Source organism: Chiloscyllium plagiosum, unplaced genomic scaffold (genome assembly GCF_037043375.1).
Source record: "Chiloscyllium plagiosum isolate Xiang-an unplaced genomic scaffold, Cpla_swu_hap1 HiC_scaffold_53X, whole genome shotgun sequence".
Taxonomy (NCBI): domain Eukaryota; kingdom Metazoa; phylum Chordata; class Chondrichthyes; order Orectolobiformes; family Hemiscylliidae; genus Chiloscyllium; species Chiloscyllium plagiosum.
The window spans coordinates 12,950,517-12,975,507 of NW_028270191.1; the positions used below are offsets into that span (position 1 = coordinate 12,950,517).

Sequence of the window (24,991 nt, forward strand, 5' to 3'; positions counted from 1 at the left end):
CTGGTTTTCCTTTTGAAATGTCAGATCCTGAATCATTAGCTCGATTTCAAAAGCTCCATGAATATTGCCAGACCCAGTGAATGTTTCCAGCATTTTCAGTTTTTATCTCTATCATTATCTGCCAAATAAATTTAGCTTATGCCAGTGTTATTGATCTGGCTGCATGTTTTATGCCCCATTCGATGCTGACTCTTGGATAGGGTATAGCTAACTCAATATTGTCCACTATGCACTTCCACTTAAGACATGCTTATCCCTTACAATGCATGACAGCACACACTAGCAAATTCATGAATACTTACACTTGTACAAAATGCTTGTCACCTAAGTGCAGAGCACTTAATGGCTGCACCCTGTTTTCTCTGTTACTTGGAACAAGTGAAGCAAGCACCATAAGTCTAAAGATAGCAGCTATCCCCCTTTTTAATGTTGCTGCATGCAATGATTTTTAATCAACCTGTTTGGGCACGTTATGACACACCTCTGAGGGAGGTGGGACTTGAACCCCCTTAAGCAGATGTGCAATAAAAAAGCATTTCAAAAAGGAGGTTGAGAGAAGAAAACAGGGAATTATAGACTGGTTAGCCTGACATTGGTCATAGCAAAATGCTAGCATCCATTACAAAAGATTTAATATCAGAACACTTGTCTCAGGGATCGGTGTTGGGACCGCAATTATTTACAATTTATATAAGTGATTTGGAGTTGGGGAACAACATGTAGGGTGTCAAAGGTTGCAGATGACACGAAGCTGAGTGGTAGAGCAAAGTGTGCAGAGGAACATAATTACATTGAGTGGGCAAAGGTCTGGCAGATGGAATACAATGTAAATAAATGTGAAGTCACACATTTTGGTAGGAGTGATAGTAAAAAGGATTATTACTTGAATGGTAAAAAGTTTCAGCATGCTGCTATGCAGTGAGATCTGGGTATCCTTGTGCATGAATCACAGAAGGTTGGTCTGCATGTACAACAAAAAATTAGGAAGGCAAATGGAATTTTGTCCTTCATTGCTAAAGAGATTGAGTTTAAAAACACAGGTTATGTCACAGGTGTACAGGGTGCTGGTGAGGCCATACCTGGAGTACTGTGTGCAGGTTTGGTCTCCTTACTTGAGAAAGGATATACTGGCACTAGAGGGGGTGCAGAGAAGGTTCACTAGGTTGATTCCGGAGTTGAGGGGGTCAGCTTATGAGGAGAGATTGAGTAGATTGGGATTATAGTCATTGGAATTCAGAAGATTGTGGGGGGGGGGGGGGGGGAGATATCTTAGAGAAACCTATAAAATTATGAAGAGAAGATAGAAGTAGCGAGGATGTTTCCACTGGCAGGTGAAGTTAGGACAAGAGGGCATAGCCTTAAGGTTAGAGGGAGCAGATTTAGGACTGATTTGAGAAGGAATTTCTTCACCCAAGGGTTGTTAATCTATGGAATTCCTTGCCCAGAGAAGTAGTTGACGCTACTTCATGAAACGTTTTTAAAACTAAGGTAAATTTATTTTTGAACAGTAAAGCAATTAAGAGATACGGTGAGAGGGTGGGTAAGTGGATCTGAGTACATGAAAAGATCAGCCATGATCTTATTGAATGGCAGAGTAGGCTCGAAGGGCCAGACTGCCTATTCCTGCTCCTAGCTCTTATGTTTTAAAACAACAACAAAATCAGACAATCAGCATGGATGTACAAAAGGGAAATCATGCTTGATAAATCTACTGGAATTTTTCAAAGATGTGGCAGGTAAAGTTGATTAGGGGGGGGGGGGGGGGGGGCTGGTGGATGTGGTTTATTTGGACTTACAGAAGGCTATCGATAAAGTCCCATGTAAGAAATTAAAGCATGTGGGAATGAGGATAGGGAATAGATTGGCAAACAGGAAATAGAGTACAAATAAACAAGTCTTTTTCTGAGTGGCAGGTGGTTGCTAATGAGGTTTCTAAGTGATCAGTACTTGGACCCTAGCTATTTGCAATATATATTAATGATTTCTATGAGGGAACTCATTGTGCTGTTTGCAATCTTCAATAAATTACAAAGCTGGATGGGAAGGTGAACTGTGCTTCAGTGTGTTTGGGACACATTGAGTGAGTGGGCAGATGCAGTTTATGTGGATCAATGTGAGTTTATCGATTTTTGGGAGCAAAACCAAAAAGGTGGATTATTATCAAAATGGTGATAGATTAGGAAATAAGGAGGTGCAATGAGATCTAACTGTCCTTGTACACCAGTTGCTGAAAGTAAGCCTGCAGGGGGCAGCAGGAAGTGAAGCAGGCCTTCATAATGAGTGGATTCAAGTGCAGGAGCAGGGATGTCTTGCTGCAGTTGTATAGGTATGGCCACACCTGGAGCATTGTGTGCAGCATCAGTCTCTTTATCTGAGGAAGGATGTTTTGGGGGGGAGTGCAACAAACACCTACCTGACTAATGTCTTCACCCAGAGAGTGATGAGTCTGTGGAATTCTCTGTCACAGGAAGCAGTTGAGGCTAAAGCATTGACTGTTTTCGATAGAGTTCTTAGGGTGAAAAGGATCATGGGAGAAAGCGGGAACAGTGCGCTGAGTTGAATGATCAGCCATGATCATATTGAATGGCAGAGCAGGCTCGAAGAGCTGAAAGTCCAACTCCTGCTCCTACTTTTCTGTATTTCCATCCTGTATGTCAGCCCTTGCTTTTTGCTACAAACTCAACATTATCAGTTAATACCAGATATTTAGCAACTTTAGGTGAAATACCAAGGACACTCTGGAACCAAGTGGCACTGGAGGTCATTTTTATGTGACTAAGCAGGAATTTCCCACCACTATAACTAAATGAACATTGATCTGCTAGCAAAGAGTCTGCTAATGGCTTATTGCATACAAACTGAACTGCTTTCAATGCATTAAAATTCTTCCGTAAGTACAGTGACCAGTACTATACACCGTATGCAGATGTACACTCACCAATGCCCTTTATGACTGAAGCTTAGTCTTCTCATTCTCCCTTTCAATTCCCCTCCCAATAAAATCTAACATTCTATTAGCTTTCCTGATTACTTGCTGTACCTGCATGCTAACCTTCTGTGACTCATCCACTTGGGCACCCAGATCCCTCTGCATCTTGGAGCTCTGCTGCCTCTCACCATTTAGTTTTTTGTTCTTCCCTCATTTCCTACATGATCTCCATTTACCAGATCTTTGTCCACTCATATAAACTATCTGTATCCCTTTGTAGGCTCCTTATATCCTCTTCACAGCTCATTTTTGTACCTATCTTTATGTCATCAGTAAATTTAGTTATCCCACCTTTGGTCACACCATCCAAAAAATTGCTATATATTGTACAGTGTTGAGGCCCCAGCACTGACCCCTGTGGCACACCAGTGACCTCCTGCCAGGATGAAGAAGATCCATTAATTCCAGTTCTGAGGAAGGGTCACTCAACCCGCAATTTTAACTTTGATATCTCTCCACAGATGCTGCCAGACCTACTGAGCTTTATCAACAATTTCTGTTTTTGTTTGTGCATTGATTCCTGCTTTCTCCTTTCTGTGTGTCAGTCTTCTATCCATGATGATGTGTCACCCTCAAACATCATGAGGTTTTATTTTTCACAAAATCCTTTGATACAACACCTTATCAAATGCCTCTGGAAGGCTCCATACAATATGTCTACTGGTTCCCCTTTATCTACAATATAAATTACTTCAAAGAGTGCTGACTGCAGGACACACTTCCCAGACTGTGATGCCATCAGCAGACACTGTCCCCAGATTGCTTCACCACAGTGCTGCGTTAGCAAAGTCGGGCAGTTTGTACACACTCAAAGTAGGGATTCGAGGTCAATTATTGAAAGTCATGGACAAGACCTATTGTGCTTAGTATTACTTCCATCTGCCATGGAAGATTTTTCAGCCGTTATATCAGCATAGTTAAAGATCTGATGTACTTGATGTAGGAAGGACCGTAAATCCCAGTGAAAGTTTATTTCAGAATAGTGGGCGGCACAGTGGTTAGCACTGACTGTGTGGAGTTTGCACATTCTCCCCGTGTCTGCGTGGGTTTCCTCCGGGTGCTCCGGTTTCCTCCCACAGTCACAAAGATGTGCAAGTCAGGTGAATTGGCTATGTTAAATTGACCGTAGTGTTAGGTTAGGGGTATGGGTGGTTTGCACTTCGGCGGGTCGGTGTGTACTTGTTGGGCCGAAGGGCCTGTTTCCACACTAAAGTAATCTAATCTAAGAATATTAGATTTAATGGCAGTAGCAATCTTTTTGATTCCAATATGCAACTGAGATCGGAGCAGTGGAAATTGCTTAACCAGAGGTCTCCAGCAAAGTTCACATTTCTGAATCAATAAAATGCTGCTTTTCACTGTGTGGTTGTCACAGGAGAATAACATACCACAAGATAGTAAAGTTGTTAAAAGAAACTATAGTTGAGAAATAATCACTGCAACTGTTAATCTGCTAAACCACCACCTGAGCGTGCTCATGAAATGTTTCCCTATGTTAAAGGGGCTGTGTAAATATAAGCTGTTGTCTATTTTTTAACAACATCTGCTTTCTTTTGTGGTCAGAGAATTGAGTACAGGAGTTGGGAGGTCATGTTGAGGCTATACAGGGCATTGGTTAGACCACTGTTGGAATATTGCGTGCAATTCTGGTCTCCTTATTGGAAAGATGTTGTGAAACTTGAAAGGGTTCAGAAAAGATTTACAAGGATGTTGCCAGGGTTGGAGGATTTGAGCTATAAGAAGAGGCTGAATAGGCTGGGGCTGTTTTCCATGGAGCATCGGAGGCTGAGGGGAGACCTTATTGAGGTTTATAAGATCAAGAGGGGCATGGACAGGATAAATAAAGTATTTTCCCTGGGGTGGGGGAGTCCAGAACTAGAGGGCTTAGGTTTAGGGTGAGAGGGGAAAGATATAAGAGACCTAAGGGGCAACTTTTTCACACAGAGGGTGGTACGTGTATGGATTAAGCTGCCAGAGGATGTGGTGAAGGCTGGTACAATTGCAACATTTAAGAGGCATTTGGATGGGTATATGAATGGGAAGGGTTTGGAGGGATATGGGGCCAGGTGCTGGCAGATGGGACTAGATTGAGTTGGGATATCTGGTCAGCATGGATGAGTTGGACCGAAGGGTCCGTTTCCATGCTGTTCATCTCTATGACTCTATAACACTGGTCATTCCTGTATATCAACAGGCAGAGGCTGCTTTTGGTTTTCAAGAAGACTTACAACCTGAACCTCAACCTGAGGTATAAGTTTGCTCGCTGCGCTGAAAAAAGGTTTGTTTTCAGACATTTCGTCATTATACTAGGTGACATCAGTGAGCCTCCAGTGAAGCACGGGTGTCATGTCCCTCTTTCTACTTATGTGTCTTGCTCTCTTAAGGTGGGTGATAACATTTCCTAGTGGGGCTCAACACCCCACTAGCCAAGAGAATAGCAGAACAGAACAGCTGCAGAACGTTGAGAGAAATGATTCACGGTGCCCACAACTGACTCCACAAATACATTTGGGATATTTTGCGCCAAAAAGCTTTATATACTTACGTGATAGACCATGAATAGACAGACACATTAGAATGAACATAAGCATCAAACAATAGCAGACACACAAAAAAAGAAAATAATCTAGCCCTACAGGAAAAACTGGACAAGCTCTCACAAAAGAACAACACAGCCAACACCAAGGCTTGGGTCAAAAACCTATTGGACTGACTACTAACAGATACGGAAAAAGCCGTCCTCTTAACAGGGTTAAACTACAATTGCAGAGACATGGACAGAAAGGGCTTCCGAGCAGCATTAAAGTTTACCCTGAAGGACAAAGGACTCTCAGAAGAAACCCAGCAGACCATCAGATAGACAGTTGTGCCAACATTAAGCAGGAAAAAGGAAGGAAACACCCTCAACACACAGGAAAGGAAAGCCCTAGAAAGACTCAAAAAAAACAAAAACCTTGTAATCCTACCTGCAGACAAAGGGAGCATGACCGTCATTCTAAATGGAACAGAGTACATTGAAAAAGCGAACTCACTGCTCACAGATACCGACACTTACCAACAGGTGGTGATAGAGCTGACTCGACAACTGGAAAACAGTGTTATATCCATATTTAAAAGATTTCATAAATCCAGGCAAATAAATGAGACAGATGATGAAGCCAGATGGATCCAAGACACCCCGCTTCTATGGACTACCGAAAGTACACGAACCAGGCCCCCCCCCCGCCCCTCCTCAGACCCACAGTCTCACTACCCGGAACACTGATGTACAGACTAGCCAAGGAACTAACCTTCCACCAACCTCCGGATACGTCATATCATCCTCCACCACCTACAAACGGACCCCACCACCAGAGATATATTTCCCTCCCCACCTCTATCTGCATTCCGTACAGACCATTCCCTCCGTGACTCTCTTGTCAGGTCCACCCCCATCCACATACACCACCAACCCACCCTCCCCTCCTGGTACCTTGCTCTGCCACGGCAAGAATTGCACAACCTGCGCCCAAACTTTCCCCCTCACCTCTGTCCAAGGCCCCAAAGGAGCTTTCTACGTCCACACATCATTTACTGTATCCATTGCTCCCGATGCGGTCTCTGCCTCCTTGCAGAACGCTTCAGAGAGCATTCTGTTTCGCCGGGACACACGTTCAAAGCAACCCCACTGCCCCGTGGCTAAACACTTTAACTCCCCCTCCCACTCCACCAAGGACATGCAGGTGCTGGGCCTCCTCCATTGCCAAATCCCAACCACCTGGAGGAGGAACGCCTCATCTTCCGCCTTGGGACCCGCCAACCACATGGCATTAATGTGGACTTTACCAGTTTGCTCATTTCCACTCCCCAACCTTATCCCAGATCCAACCTTCTAACTCAGCACCACCCTCATGACCTGTCCTACCTGTCTATCTTCTTTCCCACCTATCCGCTCCACCCTCCTCTCTGAGCTATCACCTTTACCCCCACCTCCATCCACCTATTGCACTTTCAGCTACCTTCTCCCCCCGCAGCCCCACCCCGATCCCATTTATCTTTCTATCCCCTTGGCTCAGAAGCCTCATTCCTGATTAAGGGCTTATGCCTGAAACGTCGATTCTCCTGCTCCTTGGATGCTGCCTGACCTGCTGTGCTTTTCCAGCACCGCACTCTCAACTCTGATCTCCAGCATCTGCAGTCCTCACTTTTGCCTAGCCAAGGAACTCCACTGAAAACTGAAAAACCTGGTAGAAGACTCGTGCCACTCCATTCGCTTCACCCAAGAATTCCTGAACACCATCAAAGACACCAAGATAGAAGAGGACAAAATAATGGTCTCCTTTGATACATCAATTAACATCAACCTGGCCAAAGAAACACTGACTGCACTACTAGATGAACCAAGGACATAAACACCAGACAGCAGCAACTTCATCAGCAAAGGTAACATCCTCAAGCTAGTGGACCTGTGCCTCACCACCCACTTCACATTCAATAACCGCCCAACACATCAACGGAACACCCATGGGATCACCAATGTCCAGGTTCATAGCAGAAACAGTAATGCAGAGACTCGAACAAACAGCCCTCCCAGCTACCCAACCCAAACTTTGGGTCTGCTACACGGTTGAAACCTTTTATCATCACAAAACGGAACAAATTAGAGGAAACCTACAACACCATCAATAATCTCCTTACTGGCATAAATTTCACAAGAGACGAGAAGAACGACAACAGACTCCCATTCCTACATGTCCCAGTAGAACGAACAGTTAATGGAGAACTTCACACCAGCGTTAAAGGAAAACAACACACACAGACATCCCAACACCCACAAACAAAACTGCATCAGGACATTATTTTCAACAGGCCACAACACACTGCAGCACCCAGGAACTACGAACAGCAGAAGAAAACTGTCTACACCGCATATTCAAGAAGAACAGGTACCCAATATACGCAGTCCACCGACTTCTCAACAACAAACCCAAACAAGCAGACACAACGCACCCAGAAACCCTAGCCACATTACCATACATCAAAGACCTCTCTGAAATGACTTCCAGACTACTCAGACCCCTTGGCATCATGGTAGCCCACAAACCTATCAAAACACTTAAATAGCGGCTGATGAACCTAAAGGACCCTTACACAAACAACGGCAAAACGAATGTCATTTACAAAATACCGTGCAAGGACTGTAGCGAACAATATGTCGGACAGACAGGCAGGAAACTAGCCCCCAGAATACATGAACACTAACTAGCCACAAAAAGACATGACCTGCTATCAATAGTTTCCTTACATACAGACAAAGAAGGACACCACTTTGACTGGGACAACACATCCATACCAGGACAGGCTAAACCAAGACACGCACGGGAATTCCTAGAGGCCTGGCATTCTAACCGGAACTCCATCAATAAACACATCGATTTGGACCCCATCTACCACCCTCTGAGCAAAATAGCCGCAAATGATATCACCCACCTTAAGAGATCAAGATACACAAATAGAAAGGGACATAACACCAGCGCTTCACCGGAGGCTCATTGATGATGTTACCTAAAATGGATATGAAACGTCTGAAAACAAACCTGCCAGCTCAGCGAGCAAACTTACAACCTGAGAGGCTGCTTGTGTCTATTTCCTTGTTGGTTCCTCTTTGTTATTTGAAGTGATTAGTGGAATAATTGATCAATCTGACAAGTGGAAATTATGTGCATCCCACCATTTTGCAGCATTTTCATGTGTGTTCTCAGCATGTGATTTCCCCACAGCATATCAAGCTGAATTTCACTCCCATTTTGTTTGGAAAGTGGCAGACCATTGAGGAATGCAAATATGTTTGTATGCCAGTTAACTAATTGTGCAGAGCTTTCTCTTGGCAAAATGAGGGGCACTGCATCCACACCCTTTCTGTCATACAAGCACCTTATTGTGGATTCTGCAAAAAAAAATCTGCATCTTGGCTGCGCAGCGCACAAGGTCACTCGAGGCACCAGAATTTGAAACATTTGGGTTTTAGTGAAGACATTTTGAGAAGAATACGCTACTTGATCAAACTTCAATTGGAGTAGAGATCCTGCAAGGTTCATATGCACAGACCTGTAAAAGTGAGATGACAGGCTGATAAATCTGTAAACACATGTAAGCACACAAGGGTGATCCAAATGGGGTGAGTATGAAAACAAGACAGTAATGATAGGTCTATATTAGGATGCAGTTCAATTATTTGCAGAGAATTTCTACACCATTCTTGTGATGTCCTGGTTTGTAGCTTTGGGAATAACTGGAGAGTCAGCATTACTAGATATTTTTAGTCAAGCTACTTCTCTGACGTTTCAAAATTATAGCAGGAGATCAGAAGGGCCCCTAAGTAAATTCCAAGTGCTTGTTTGTTTGGGGTTCCCCACATTAGGATGGTTATCAAGATCTTTGAGTAGGTGCAGAAGGCACTTATTGAGAATGACACCAGGAATGAAAGGATTTAAGATATGAGCAGAGATTAGAGAAACTGTGACCCCTTTTAGTAAAACAGCTAAGGCTAAGAGAGACATTTGGATGTCCAAAATTATAAAGAACTGTGAAATAAGTAAAGAAAAAAATATTATTTAGTGAGTCAGCAACCAGAGGACATAAATATAAGATCATCACCAAAATGACAAGGGGAGAAGCTATGACACTTGTTCAAAAACAAAAGCTGTTCAAAAACAGAACGCCAAACCAGAATCGGTGATAGAAGTAGAATTCACATTATCTTAAGGGAAGTGAATCAGACTGGGAAATAAAGAAACAGTGGGAAGGGTGTATGGAATGTGCAAAAGAATGGCATGAGGTGGATAACTGTTTTTGGAATTCCAGCCCATCGATAGGCTAAATGGTCTTTGTGACATAACATTCTGCTTCTGAGCACTTCTTCCCTTTCATTGTCTTCAATATTCAATTGTCCCAGTGCTTAAAAAAGCAACATATATCTGAACTAAAAACTTAATTTGTGTTCAAACCGAATATGTAATTGTTGGGGGGGGGTAACAGAATGTGTAGCTTATCCCTCCAGCACCACCTTTTATTATTCATGTGTCATTTGTCGATGACAATTCTATCTCTATGTTTCCATCAATATGTGTACTTTGTGCAAAATTACGAGGACCAACGTAATCAAAAATTAATTGTGTTTGACAGTTTACAGAATTAGTTTTGTTGCTTGAATTGTGAAGATGAAGTTTGGGTAATTCTATTTTTATATGCAAACTAGCCTGAAGATCTTGGCAACCAGTTCGGGCAGATGACCCTCAGCCGCCAAGGTTCTACTGAAGCTCCCGAGACTACCTCTGCTGTATTTCAAGCCCCAGTGATATCCCAGCAGCCTGGTTACATCATAGCTTCGCCGGGGCAGTCTCTCTCTGCATCTCCCTATTCGACATCCGGACATCCCACAGCTCAGCAGGTGCTTCAGCCTCAGGGTTACATACAGCCTCCTCAGCAGGTATTAATTAGTCATTAAACAGAATTTCCTGGTGGCTTAAGTGAATAAAAGTATTATCTAGGGTGGTACTGCAGATGAACAGACCAAGAATGTTCGTGGTTTATTCTTTAGTGTGCTCGCTTCGGCTGCAGAGATAGTGCTACCATGTGCCTCTGGTTTCCTTGGCTGGAGAGGGGAATATTAGCCACAGTTCCTGCCCATGATCTTATTCTGTGCCTGCTGTGGGAAATTGTATTTGAATGGATAACTGAATAAGAATAGAATTGGGCTGGCTATGATACTCTATCAGGTCAAATAGTTGTCCAAAGATGATGGCAAATCCTGTTCCTCCTGACGCACAAGAATTCTTCACATTGTCTTTATGTTAATCAACCTGTTCGACACACCTCCATGACATGTGGGACTTGAACCCAAAACATCTGGCCCAGAGGTAGCGACACTACCACTTTGCCATAAGAAACTTTTTTTTTTGTAAAACTTATCTTAATTGAGTCTCTTCTGACCCTTGTTCCTAGTAGGCTTGAATAAGCAGGGAAGCCACTGCTGCTTTCCTGCCCAGGTTAAAGTGGCAGATCAAGTGCCATTGTGTCATCAGAGCCTTATTTACAAATTGAAAAGGAGCTGGTCACCTTTGAGTAGTTGACCATGCCTCTCCTGCAATTAGAAATTGCAGCTGGTCAAATAAGATGGCAAAGCAAGATTGTCAGTTCCTTTTAATTGCTTTCTCCCTTCCTGGTGTTCGCTAGTCCAGTTGGAATTGGGGCTTATGTTGTGGAAAAGTTGTTATAGGTGCTTAAAAGCTGTCCTCATTATGATGCTTTCACTTGCATTGTGTTACTTCATTAAACTCGCTTGTTCACAGAATGTTCACAGAATGTTCACCCTTGGCAGGTGACTGGGCTTGTTATAAGATGACTATTCACCTCCAGGATTGGGGTTTAAATCCAATCTAAGACGATGAGATGAAACTCTTCTGTCTGTGCTGCATGTAAGAGTTCCATACAGAGTGAGTCTTTCAATTGAGAAGCCAATGCGAAAGGCTAAAGCCCATAGTGCAGGACTGCATCAATGTTGAGAGCAACATCTTGCATTTATATAGTGCTTTTAAGTAAAGTTTTTTCAAGCTGCTTCACCAGGCTGAACAAAACTTGACACAGTTAGTTAAGCAGAGACTAGGGAAGATAGGAATTTCTATGCTCTGAATATGCTGGCACACTCCTCCCCAGTCGACCTTAACTTTAAGACGTTATATTTGTGTACGATGAACGGTGGCAACTTGTCAGGGGCTCTGCTACCTTTTACATCAAATATCTCATTCCTCATGAGAAAACTGTTATAGTTCTGTTTAGCAGGGCAAGCTAGAAGGCACGCGGTTTGTAGAGATTGAAGGAAAATACAGATCTTGTGGTATGTACCGTATATTAAGATATTCCTGTTATCCACCTCCAGTGATTCTGCAAAATAGGATGATTATGACCATTTAGTACCTAACTGGATAAATATGTAAATGATTTCATCATGTACTCTGTTCTCCTTACAGAGCAATGAGTATCTACTCACCCTTCGACTGAAAATGGAGAGCACCACTCACCAAATAACAACCATTAACATCTCTACTTGAACCAAACATGAGCAGAAGTGCACTCAGTATGGCAAAAGTAGCTTGTTGTACTGAGGAAGCACAGGGCAAGTCACTGAGGGAATTTTAAAGGGGGTGCCCGGTACAGGCCAAAGGCCTGGGGTATGCATGCTCTTCCCAAATTGCATAGAGGTCCACACTTCAGTGGAGTGCCTTTTACACGAAGACTGGTTCACCAGTGGACCATATCCTCTCTGAGAATTATGAATGAGTTCAGCACCCAAATTGGCACTATTGTCTCCTTCTTGAATGATACCATGGAATAGTAGTTGTTGCTACAGGAGTATCTTTATGGAACTTGTGAGGTTTGTTTGCATTGGTGGGCTCACTATGTATAGTCACTGTGGAGACATCTGTTGTGAATGCTCCCTTGTCTTTCAGAACAATTATGAAATTCAATAAGCTTGGAATCTGGATAAAAGCAGTCATTAATTGTGCACCCACCCAATACCCGCTGATCTCCCCTCATAAAGAGGGCCGATGTCATAAGGAAATACCCTCCAGCTGTGCCATGCATAGACTACCACAGAAGATTTCCTGCATTCATATCACTAACACTTCTGCACTTCCATGTAGCCCTGCTAAAGGGAAAAAAAAATGATTCTGCAGCTGTTGTAGTAGTTGAAGTGCCCTGGCAGTGGTGCAGGTTCAACAGAATTAATCACCAGTATGAATACTGGGTTTCCTGTACCCTGCAGCAGTTGGTTATACAGCAATCCACCAGTGTCACTTTGTGACTGGGAGCTGTTTATTGGTTTGGTACAGGTGCAATCAGCATTAGGAGTTTCACACCAGACAAAGCACAAACATTATATGAGCAGATTAAATATATAACACCACCTCAGAAAATAAAGATAATTCATTTAAAATATTTTTCAGTTGCAATTCTTCATTGTGTATGCAGAATATCTCACAGCTCAAAGTAGGTACAGTACAGCAGCCTGGATATGGAGGAGGAAGTATGCAAGGAAGCATGCAACAAAAATGCCAATATAGCTGAATCCTGTGATGACCCTGTGGGTGCCAGGAAAACCTCAACAATTGTAAAGTTCAAGACAACAATGACTTTTGCTCTTGCTGATACTGACTGACCTGTCCCTGTAGTGCAGTGCAGGTGATTGACGGTCTTTATGGGCCAGGTAGCATATCAGTTTTAGTGTTCACAGTGACTCTGCGCCTCCTTGTACACTGTTCCTTCATCCCAGGTTGCTGACTGTTCCTCCTGATGATGTATCTCTGGGGAGTTGTGTATTATTTTAGATCTTTGTACTATGACTGCTTTCTCCTACTCCACAGCAAGATACCTACTGATGGTTGCTACACCTAACGCGCACAGTCAGAAAGTTTATTGTACTGTATTGATATTTTGAAATATTTCCTTAAACTGAATAATGTAAAGGAATAAAGTGCCCACTTTTACATTTGATTGTGCAGCTGTAGAATGATGCACATATTTGTTCCTAGTAATGTAAAAGGCTTCAAGAAACACATTTCTCACTTTTTAAAATTAATGTTTGTTTCAGTTTCAGAGCAACAATAAAGTTTAGCATATAAATTCTAAGTTTGCAGAGTCACACAGGCAGGAGGGACAGGTTTGAAGCTCATTGGAATGGTTTCAGATGAGACCTCCCAAACCCTGTGACGCTCTACTACCAAGAGGAACAAGAGCAATAGGCACATGGAAACCGCATCACCTCCAAGTCTCACATCATCTGGACTTGGAAATATATCACCTAACCTTCACCATTATGGGATCAAAATCCTGGAACTAATTTCCGAGCAGTGCTGTTGGTGTACCTACTCCACATGGACTACAGAAATATTTACAAGTTAATTATTATCTTCATACACACAGCCCACATTATTAACTCAAAGATCCAAACTTCCAATAAATGATATGTAAATCTCTCCGTCTACATCACAATACCATTATGTTAATTTCAATATTTGCAATTGCACAAGGAGTTTGTGGGACCCAAATTTCTTGTGATGCACATTCAAAAATTTACTAGGCCGTTTCCAAACAATGCTAATTTGAATCTTGCTTGTGGGTGAATTAAATGAAAATGGCTTGAGTTTATTGTCCAGAAACAGCTATTTGTGAAAGTTAGAGATATTGATCATGACCTGAAGTTTTATGAAGGAAAGTTGATCCATTATGCAATAAACAAGGCTGTTAACTTTAAAACAGAGAGATGTTTTGTTCAGCAAAGGTATTCAGGGATATGGGCCAAAGGCTTGGCCACAAGTCCGTGATCTAATTAAATGGCAGAACAAGCTCAAGGGGCTGAATGGCCTACTCCTGTTCCTGTGTTCTTTTGTTGGCATCTTTGAAAAGATGCTAGATGCTTGAGAATACCCTTGCCTGCACATTCACTTCCAAGCCAGCCATCTTCCTGACTGAGAACTATATCACTGTTCTTTCACTGCCACTGGATCAAAATCTTGGAAATCTCTTCATAATAGCACCATGGGTGCATCTACACCACATAGACTGCAGTGGTTAAAAAGGCGATAAATGCTGGTCAAATCAGCAATACCTGCATCCCATGAATGTTTTTTTTAGAAAGCAGCTTTGTCAACATGGACTTGTGTTGTACTTACAGCATTTGTCAACTTCTGTGCTCCATACATCAACCTAAAGGCTAGCATTCATCTGGAATTGTCTGGTCTATGTATATCAATATGTCAACATTTCAGAATTTAGTAGAATGAGATTTGCATTGGGAATAATTGTTAGTAGCTTGGACTACACATCTGTGACGGTGAGTATGTGGGAGATACATTATTTCGAATGTGGTACAAGATTAACCAATTAGAGTCACTGATATTTTGGTCTTATTATGGTAACAGTGCAATATATGAAATGCAAGTCATTGAGTAAGAATAGTTCTTAAAGAAAAGACAACAGCAATGGTGAGCAATTGCAAGTCAGTAACCAATACAACTCCAGAAAGCATTAATGTTTAGAATTAATGGGCATGGTAGAGGGTGCTGGGAGTCATCTTTAGGATGCAGTGAGCAAGAGCAGGTATTCAGGAAGGGAAGGTGGACTGCGAGTAATCTAGGTTAAAGTAATGACACGAGACAGAGGTAAGCTTGGAGAGACACATTTTGACCCATGGAGACTTCTGTCCAAAACAAAAGGAAAGGATCAGGCATACTAAGAAGGGATAATAGTTGATATTGATAATAATGATCATGTAGAATGAGGGTAGAACAGACAGAGTTCTTGTGACGCAATGGTGATGTCCATACCTCTGAGCCAGGAGACCCGGGTTCAAGTCCTACCTTCTCCAGAAGTATGTCGTGACATCTCTGAACAAGTTGGATTGCAAAATAACTAGACCGTTCTTTCCTCAGATCATTTTGATTATGTGAGAGAAGAAAAGTGAGTCAAAAAAAAAATCTACCTCAGCAGTGTTAATAACTGTAGTCTCCAGTCGGTAGGTGGTGACCATGGACCCACCGCTGAAATTACTCAATGTATCTGTACTTGATTGTTCTGTGATTGCCACATTACATAAACAGTTGTTGGACATAATGCAGCAATGTGTACGTTGTTGCAAATGCAATTGCTCTTCTTAGGTTTGGACCAAGGTTCATTGTTGCAGCAGAGCATCTAACTGTTTTATATGTGACTTGGAAATGAGAATGTGGCATTGTCAGATAAATCATTTAAACTTGTAAATTTGAATGTCATCACCTCTTGCCCTCTATGTAAAAAATGGCCTGTGTCCTATCTTTCCCTCACTTTTGTTGATGTACTATCCCTGATGAGCTATGTTTGTAAATTGTTCTTTTAATTAGAAACATGGGTGATTTTGTGGTGGTAAAAAAGACCATTCAGAGATGTGTAATAGTATCTCTGGACAGAAACAAACTCAAACAGCCTAAGAGGCCTCTTGTGTCCCTTCTTCTGAACCAGGAAGCCTGGATTCAATTACCAAAAATTCTGAACAGGTTGATCAGAAAATATCTAAAACAGCTTCTGATAAGTTCATCACATCACAATGACCTCAGGGCCCTGTAACCTGAAGATGTGCCTACTGAATTTTGCAGAAGTGCTACACTGTGTTTCAATGTCTTGGCTTTACAGATTACCAACTAGTTTATTTTGTCCTTTTTCTCTTTGAGCAGATCCCTGTTTCTTATTATCCCCCTGGGCAGTACCAAAGCTCCAACCAGCAGTACCGGCCCCTCTCCCAGGTTCCATACAATTCTCAGCGCAGTCAACAGCTGCCTCAGCCAACACAACAAACAGGTTAGTGAAACATATTGCATTGCAGGCTTCAAGATTTTAGACAGTTCAGTTGACAGATGTAAAATTGCCCTTTTATCACATGGAATGGTTTCTAAAATGGCCATGTTGACCTAGAAGTCAATGTCTTTAGATCATGTTACTCTTCAAATTCGTTGATATGTGTGTGGATAATCTGGAGTTGCTCTTCAGTCTTTGTATTTTGGTCGCATTTCAATCAAAATTAGTTTTCTTCCCTTTTAGCATTCTGCACACTGTATTGCCTTTATGCCATTTTGCAAGGAACAGTCATTTAGAACAAACTTCTTGTAAAACACTAGCACGTCACTTTTACAGCATTGTTTGTTTAAACCGCAAGTTCATTATTTTAACCCATTGTGGAAAATATTCACACACCAGTATTTTAATCTGACTGACCTGTACAAGTTGCTGACATCTGTCCAGTTTTCTCTTGGCGTAAATATTTATTTAAAATTTAGCCACAATTGTTGCTTTAGATTTTTTAAAAATTGAAATACAATGTGTGTCAACCTCCAAAAATTGTTTGCAGTTTTCCACTTAGGCTTGTTGGACTAATGCTCATGTATTTAATGAACTTTTGGAGCAGTGGGTCCAGAGCAAATTAGAATAATGGCTCAGGCCAGTGTTGGTGGAAGACTGCTGTGCTCAAGTCAGTGAAAAGGAGACTTGTTTTCACATCTCTCAATTGCAGTAAGGAAGTTCTTTAGTAACTTGCTTCATTACTGCAATATAAACATTTGTTTCAATGTCTTAATGTGTAAACTCAAATGCTCAAAATAGTTTCCCCAACAGAAATTTCCCTGACTTGTTTGTTTTGCTGATATTGCAAACTTTTTGACTCAGGTATATTCCATAGTAATCTTGTAAATTGGCAGTGATTCTTCCAGAAATGCAAAATCGATATCTGAACATTTGCCCTGAAATATTGCACTTTTGAGCTTTAATGTTCAGATGCCTCTAATGGTCTAACTTGGTCACACATTCACGAATGGAAAATTTTGGTGCTTGTGCTGCACTTCATGCTCAGTTGTCGAACTCAGAACAGGTTTGAAAGACAATGAGGTAAACTTTTGACTTAATGGTTGGATGCAAAGCCAGCTTGTAGATTGGTCATTTCCACTGGGAAATCATGTAGTTTCTAGAACAGGCATCCAGCTTGTCTTGCCAGTTTTATACCCAGCTGGCAAGTTGGAAATCTCTCCTTGCTCCTCATCTGTTCTTGATCGTCTAGTGATTCTCATGGAGACCTCCTCTGATCTTGTCTTTTTTTTAAAAAGCTGCTGGTTTTCTTCCTTAAGTATAAGATTTCACAAACCTGTGGCCTCTAATACCACATTGAAGTGCCATTATTCAACATGTGAAAAATCACAAATGAGTACCATCTGCAGCAGCAGCACAGTTGAGCCAGAATCTCTTTCCACCTGAGACTGCGCATGTACATGCAGTCATGCTCACTAGATAGCTAGAACCTTGGCTATTTTCTTACCAACTTTAACCCAGGAGTGCTGAGGCCAGTGATACCTTGGTAGAGAAAACTCTGAACACAGTCTGAGGATGAATCCTGTGACCTTCCTGATCTTATATCTCAGATACTAACTAAATCCACTGCGCCATTGAGCAGCCTCCAAAATCTGCTTCAGAAGCAAAAGGAGAGGTAGGCACTGAGGTAGGAAGGCATGTGCAATATTTCAGAGCAAATGTACACTGTTCTTTGTAATATTTTGTCTCCTGCTGTAAATTCATCCCTCTAAGAAATGGGAGAATCCACCTTAATATGACAATAAAATTTCTTCCCTAGGTTCCTGACGCCACATATCTGCCTTCAGCTTTGCTACTTGCCTTTATGTAAGCAACCACTGATCTAATTCTTACCTTGCTCTATTTTTCTGAATCATAGGTTTACAGGGTGTGATACCAAACCAGCAGCAGACCTACCAAGGAATGATAGGTGTACAACAACCCCAAACACCAGGCTTGATGAATAATCAGCGAAGCAATCTGGGAAACCAGATGCAAGGGATGATGGTCCAATACTCATCTGTTCCATCATATCAGGTAAGCAATTCAAAGCAAACAGCTAGAAATCTCATTTTAAAAAGTTAAATCACATTCATCACATTATTCAATGTGATTACATACATGGTGAAATATTAAAAACATTTGCTTACCATGAAACTGTACTTGCACGACTGAAATCTAAGAAATAGATATGTCATTGGAGTATATTTTATGAACAAAGTATTTATGACTGGTTTTGTGCATCTTAGTAACCCTTAAGCTTTATTCCCTGTCCTCAACACAATAAAGCATGAGGAGGGTCACCAGCACCTTTCTTGGTGAAGGGTTTATATTTCTGATTGATTGAGCCTGATGAATTGGTAGAAAGTACATTGCTGCACTTAGTGCTTTGATTTAAAAAAAGCAGGGAATCAGTGCCCCGTACTGATAAAACGGGGGACCAGTGACCCGTACTGATTAAACGGGGAGCCAGTGTCCCGTACTGATTAAACGGGGAGCCGGTGTCCCGTACTGATTAAACGGGGAGCCGGTGTCCCGTACTGATTAAACGGGGAGCCGGTGTCCCGTACTGATTAAACGGGGAGCCGGTGTCCCGTACTGATTAAACGGGGAGCCGGTGTCCCGTACTGATTAAACGGGGAGCCGGTGCCCCGTACTGATTAAACGGGGAGCCGGTGCCCCGTACTGATTAAACGGGGAGCCGGTGCCCCGTACTGATTAAACGGGGAGCCGGTGCCCCGTACTGATTAAACGGGGAGCCGGTGCCCCGTACTGATTAAACGGGGAGCCGGTGCCCCGTACTGATTAAACGGGGAGCCGGTGCCCCGTACTGATTAAACGGGGAGCCGGTGCCCCGTACTGATTAAACGGGGAGCCGGTGCCCCGTACTGATTAAACGGGGAGCCGGTGCCCCGTACTGATTAAACGGGGAGCCGGTGTCCCGTACTGATTAAACGGGGAGCCGGTGTCCCGTACTGATTAAACGGGGAGCCGGTGTCCCGTACTGATTAAACGGGGAGCCGGTGTCCCGTACTGATTAAACGGGGAGCCGGTGTCCCGTACTGATTAAACGGGGAGCCGGTGTCCCGTACTGATTAAACGGGGAGCCGGTGTCCCGTACTGATTAAACGGGGAGCCGGTGTCCCGTACTGATTAAACGGGGAGCCGGTGTCCCGTACTGATTAAACGGGGAGCCGGTGTCCCGGACTGATTAAACGGGGAGCCGGTGTCCCGGACTGATTAAACGGGGAGCCGGTGTCCCGTACTGATTAAACGGGGAGCCGGTGTCCCGTACTGATTAAACGGGGAGCCATTGTCCCGTACTGATTAAACGGGGAGCCATTGTCCCGTACTGATTAAACGGGGAGCCGGTGTCCCGGACTGATTAAACGGGGAGCCGGTGTCCCGGACTGATTAAACGGGGAGCCGGTGTCCCGGACTGATTAAACGGGGAGCCGGTGTCCCGTACTGATTAAACGGGGAGCCGGTGTCCCGTACTGATTTAAACGGGGAGCCAGTGTCCCGTACTGATTAAACGGGGAGCCAGTGTCCCGTAGTGATGAAACAGGGAGCCAGTGTCCCGTATTGATTAAACGGGGAGCCAGAGTCCCGTACTGATTAAACGGGGAGCCGTGTCCCGTATTGATTAAACGGGGGGACAGTGTCCCGTACTGATTAAAAGGGGAGCCAGTGTCCCATGTTGATTAAACGGGGAGCCAGTGTCTCGTACTGATTAAATGGGGAGCCAGTGTCCCGTGTTGATTAAATGGGGGGCCAGTTTCCCGTACTGATTAAACGGGGAGCCAGTGTCCCGTACTGATGAAACTACAGCCAGTGTCCCGTGTTGATTAAATGGGGAGCCAGTGTCCCGTACTGATTAAACTGGAGCCAGTGTCCCGTATTGATTAAATGGGGAGCCAGTGTCCCGTATTGATGAAATGGGGAGCCAGTGTCCCGTATTGATTAAACGGGGAGCCAGTGTCCCGTACTGATGAAACGGGGAGTCAGTGTCCCGTATTGATTAAACGGGGAGCCAGTGTCCCGTATTGATTAAACGGGGAGTCAGTGTCCCGCGTTGATTAAACGGGGAGCCAGTGTCCCGTACTGATAAAACAGGGTGCCAGTATCCCGTACTGATTAAACGGGGAGCCAGTGTCCCGTATTGATTAAATGGGGAGCCAGTGTCCCGTATTGATTAAATGGGGAGCCAGTGTCCCGTATTGATTAAATGGGGAGCCAGTGTCTCGTATTGATTAAATGGGGAGCCAGTGTCCCGTATTGATTAAATGGGCAGCCAGTGTCCCGTACTGATTAAACTGGAGCCAGTGTCCCGTGTTGACTAAACGTGGAGCCAGTGTCCCATGTTGATGAAACGGGGAGCCAGTATCCTGTACTGATTACACGGGGAGCCAGTGTCCCATGTTGATGAAACGGGGAGCCAGTATCCCGTAGTGATTAAACGTGGAGCCAGTGTCCCGTACTGATTAAACTGGAGCCAGTGTCCTGTGTTGATTAAATGGGGAGCCAGTGTCCCGTACTGATTAAACTGGGAGCCAGTGTCCCGTATTGATTAAATGGGGAGCCAGTGTCCCGTATTGATTAAATGGGGAGCCAGTGTCCCATATTGATTAAATGGGCAGCCAGTGTCCCGTATTGATTAAATGGGGAGCCAGTGTCCCGTACTGATTAAATGGGGAGCAAGTGTCCCGTGTTGACTAAACGTGGAGCCAGTGTCCCATGTTGATTAAACGGGGGGCCAGTATCCTGTACTGATTACACGGGGAGCCAGTGTCCCGTACTGATTAAACGTGGAGCCAGTATCCCGTAGTGATAAAATGGGGAGCCAGTGTCCCGTATTGATTAAAAGGGGAGCCAGTGTCCCGTGTGGATTAATTGGGGAGCCAGTGCCCCGTGTTGATTAAACGGGGAGCCAGTGTCCCGTATTGATTAAACGGGTAGCCAGTGTCCCGTACAGATTAAACGGGTAGCCAGTGTCCCGTGTTGATTAAACGTGGAGCCAGTGTCCCGTGTTGACTAAATGTGGAGCCAGTGTCCCGTATTGATTAAATGGGGAGCCAGTGCCCCGTGTTGATTAAATGGGGAGCCAGTGTCCCATGTTGATTAAACGGGGAGCCAGTATCCTGCACTGATTACACGGGGAGTCAGTGTCCCGAACTGATTAAACGGGGAGCCAGTATCCCGTAGTGATTAAACGTGGAGCCAGTGTCCCGTACTGATTAAACTGGAGCCAGTGTCCTGTGTTGATTAAATGGGGAGCCAGTGTCCCGTACTGGTTAAACTGGAGCCAGTGTCCCGTATTGAAGAAGTGGGGAGCCAGTGTCTCGTATTGATTAAATGGGGAGCCAGTGTCCCGTATTGATTAAATGGGGAGCCAGTGTCCCATATTGATTAAATGGGCAGCCAGTGTCCCATATTGATTAAATGGGGAGCCAGTGTCCCGTACTGATTAAATGGGGAGCCAGTGTCCCGTGTTGACTAAACGTGGAGCCAGTGTCCCATGTTGATTAAACGGGGAGCCAGTATCCTGTACTGATTACACGGGGAGCCAGTGTCCCGTACTGATTAAACGTGGAGCCAGTATCCCGTAGTGATAAAATGGGGAGCCAGTGTCCCGTATTGATTAAAAGGGGAGCCAGTGTCCCGTGTGGATTAATTGGGGAGCCAGTGCCCCGTGTTGATTAAACGGGGAGCCAGTGTCCCGTGTTGATTAAACGTGGAGCCAGTGTCCCGTGTTGACTAAATGTGGAGCCAGTGTCCCGTATTGATTAAATGGGGAGCCAGTGCCCCGTGTTGATTAAATGGGGAGCCAGTGTCCCATGTTGATTAAACGGGGAGCCAGTATCCTGCACTGATTACACGGGGAGTCAGTGTCCCGAACTGATTAAACGGGGAGCCAGTATCCCGTAGTGATTAAACGTGGAGCCAGTGTCCTGTGTTGATTAAATGGGGAGCCAGTGTCCCGTACTGGTTAAACTGGAGCCAGTGTCCCGTATTGAAGAAGTGGGGAGCCAGTGTCTCGTATTGATTAAATGGGGAGCCAGTGTCCCGTATTGATTAAATGGGGAGCCAGTGTCCCATATTGATTAAATGGGCAGCCAGTGTCCCGTATTGATTAAATGGGGAGCCAGTGTCCCGTACTGATTAAATGGGGAGCCAGTGTCCCGTACTGATTAAATGGGGAGCCAGTGTCCCGTATTGATTAAATGGGGAGCCAGTGTCCCGTATTGATTAAACGGGGAGCCAGTGTCCCGTATTGATTAAACGGGGAGCCAGTGTCCCGTATTGATTAAACGGGGAGCCAGTGTCCTGTGTTGATTAAACGGGGAGCCATTGTCCCGTACTGATAAAACAGGGAGCCAGTGTCCCGTATTGATTAAATGGGGAGCCAGTGTCCCGTATTGATTAAATGGGGAGCCAGTCTCCCGTATTGATTAAATGGGCAGCCAGTGTCCCGTTATGATTAAATGGGGAGCTATTGTCCCGTACTGATAAAACAGGGAGCCAGTGTCCCGTACTGATTAAACTGGAGCCAGTGTCCTGTGTTGATTAAACGGGGAGCCAGTGTCCCGTACTGATTAAACAGGGAGCCAGTGTCCCGTATTGATTAAATGGGGAGCCAGTTTCCCCTATTGATTAAATGGGCAGCCAGTGCCCCGTGTTGATTAAACGGGGAGCCAGTGTCCCGTATTGATTAAACGGGGAGCCAGTGTCCCGTACAGATTAAACGGGTAGCCAGTGTCCCGTGTTGATTAAACGTGGAGCCAGTGTCCCGTGTTGATTAAATGGGGAGCCAGTGTCCCATATTGATTAAATGGGCAGCCAGTGTCCCGTATTGATTAAATGGGCAGCCAGTGTCCGTATTGATTAAATGGGGAGCCAGTGTCCCTTACTGATGAAACGGGGAGCCAGTGTCCCGTACTAATTAAACGGGGGGGGGCCAGTGTCCCGTTTGATTAAACGGGGAGCCAGTGTCCCGTACTGATAAAACAGGGAGCCAGTGTCCCGTACTGATTAAACGTGGAGCCAGTGTCCCATGTTGATTAAACGGGGAGCCAGTATCCTGTACTGATTAAAAGGGGAGCCAGTGTCCCGTACTGATTAAACGGGCAGCCAGTGTCCCGTATTGATTAAAAGGGGAGCCAGTGTCCCGTGTGGATTAATTGGGGAGCCAGTGTCCCGTGTTGATGAAACGTGGAGCCAGTGTCCCGTGTTGATGAAACGTGGAGCCAGTGTCCCGTGTTGATTAAACGGGGAGCCAGTGTCCCGTATTGATTAAACGGGGAGCCAGTGTCCCGTATTAATTAAACGGGGAGCCAGTGTCCCGTATTGATTAAATGGGCAGCCAGTGTCCCGTGTTGATTAAATGGGCAGCCAGTGTCCCATATTGATTAAATGGGGAGCCAGTGTCCCGTATTGATTAAAGGTGGAGCCAGTGTCCTGTACTGATTTAACGGGGAGCCAGTGTCCCGTACTGATTAAACTGGAGCCAGTGTCCCGTGTTGATTAAACGGGGAGCCAGTGTCCCGTATTGATTAAACGGGGAGCCAGTGTCCCGTATTAATTAAACGGGGAGCCAGTGTCCCGTATTGATTAAATGGGCAGCCAGTGTCCCGTGTTGATTAAATGGGCAGCCAGTGTCCCATATTGATTAAATGGGGAGCCAGTGTCCCGTATTGATTAAAGGTGGAGCCAGTGTCCTGTACTGATTTAACGGGGAGCCAGTATCCCGTAGTGATTAAACGGGGAGCCAGTGTCCCGTACTGATTAAAAGGGGAGCCAATCTCCCGTAGTGATTAAACGGTGAGCCAGTATCCCGTACTGATGAAACTGGAGCCAGTGTCCCGTATTGATTAAATGGGGAGCCAGTGTCCTGTATTGATTAAATGGGCAGCCAGTGTCCCGTATTGATTAAATGGGCAGCCAGTGTCCCGTATTGATTAAATGGGCAGCCAGTGTCTCGTATTGATTAAATGGGGAGCCAGTGTCCCGTATTGATTAAATGGGGAGCCAGTGTCCCGTACTGATTAAACGGGGAGTCAGTGTCCAGTGTTGATTAAACGGGGAGCCAGTGTCCCGTATTGATTAAACGGGGAGCCAGTGTACTGTACAGATTAAACGGGTAGCCAGTGTCCCGTGTTGATTAAACGGGGAGCCAGTGTCCCGTATTGATTAAATGGGGAGCCAGTGACCCGTGTTGATTAAATGGGCAGCCAGTGTCCCGTATTGATTAAATGGGCAGCCTGTGTCCCATATTGATTAAATGGGGAGCCAGTGTCCCGTATTGATTAAATGGGGAGCCAGTGTCCCGTATTGATTAAAGGTGGAGCCAGTGTTATGTACTGATTTAACGGGGAGCCAGTGTCCCGTACTGATTAAACTGGAGCCTGTGTCCCGTGTTGATTAAATGGGGAGCCAGTGTCCCGTACTGATGAAATGTGGAGCCAATATCCCGTAGTGATGAAACGGTGAGCCAGTGTCCTGTACTGATGAAACTGGAGCCAGTGTCCCATGTTGATTAAACGTGGAGCCAGTGTCCCATGTTGATTAAATGGGCAGTCAGTGTCCCGTACTGAT

General features: G+C 44.4%; 1 protein-coding gene across 9 annotated transcripts in view; it reads left to right on the top strand.

Annotated features, from left to right (window-relative positions):
• Positions 1-24,991, top strand: part of r3hdm2 (R3H domain containing 2) — a 417,793-nt gene that overhangs the window by 221,652 nt on the left and 171,150 nt on the right. For all 9 annotated transcript variants that reach the window (XM_087985520.1, XM_087985519.1, XM_087985518.1 and 6 more), the window contains 3 exons: positions 10,227-10,457; positions 16,237-16,360; positions 18,276-18,433. In XM_087985520.1, the coding sequence (XP_087841646.1) occupies positions 10,227-10,457; positions 16,237-16,360; positions 18,276-18,433 (513 nt within the window). The remainder of the gene's footprint in view (positions 1-10,226; positions 10,458-16,236; positions 16,361-18,275; positions 18,434-24,991) is intronic.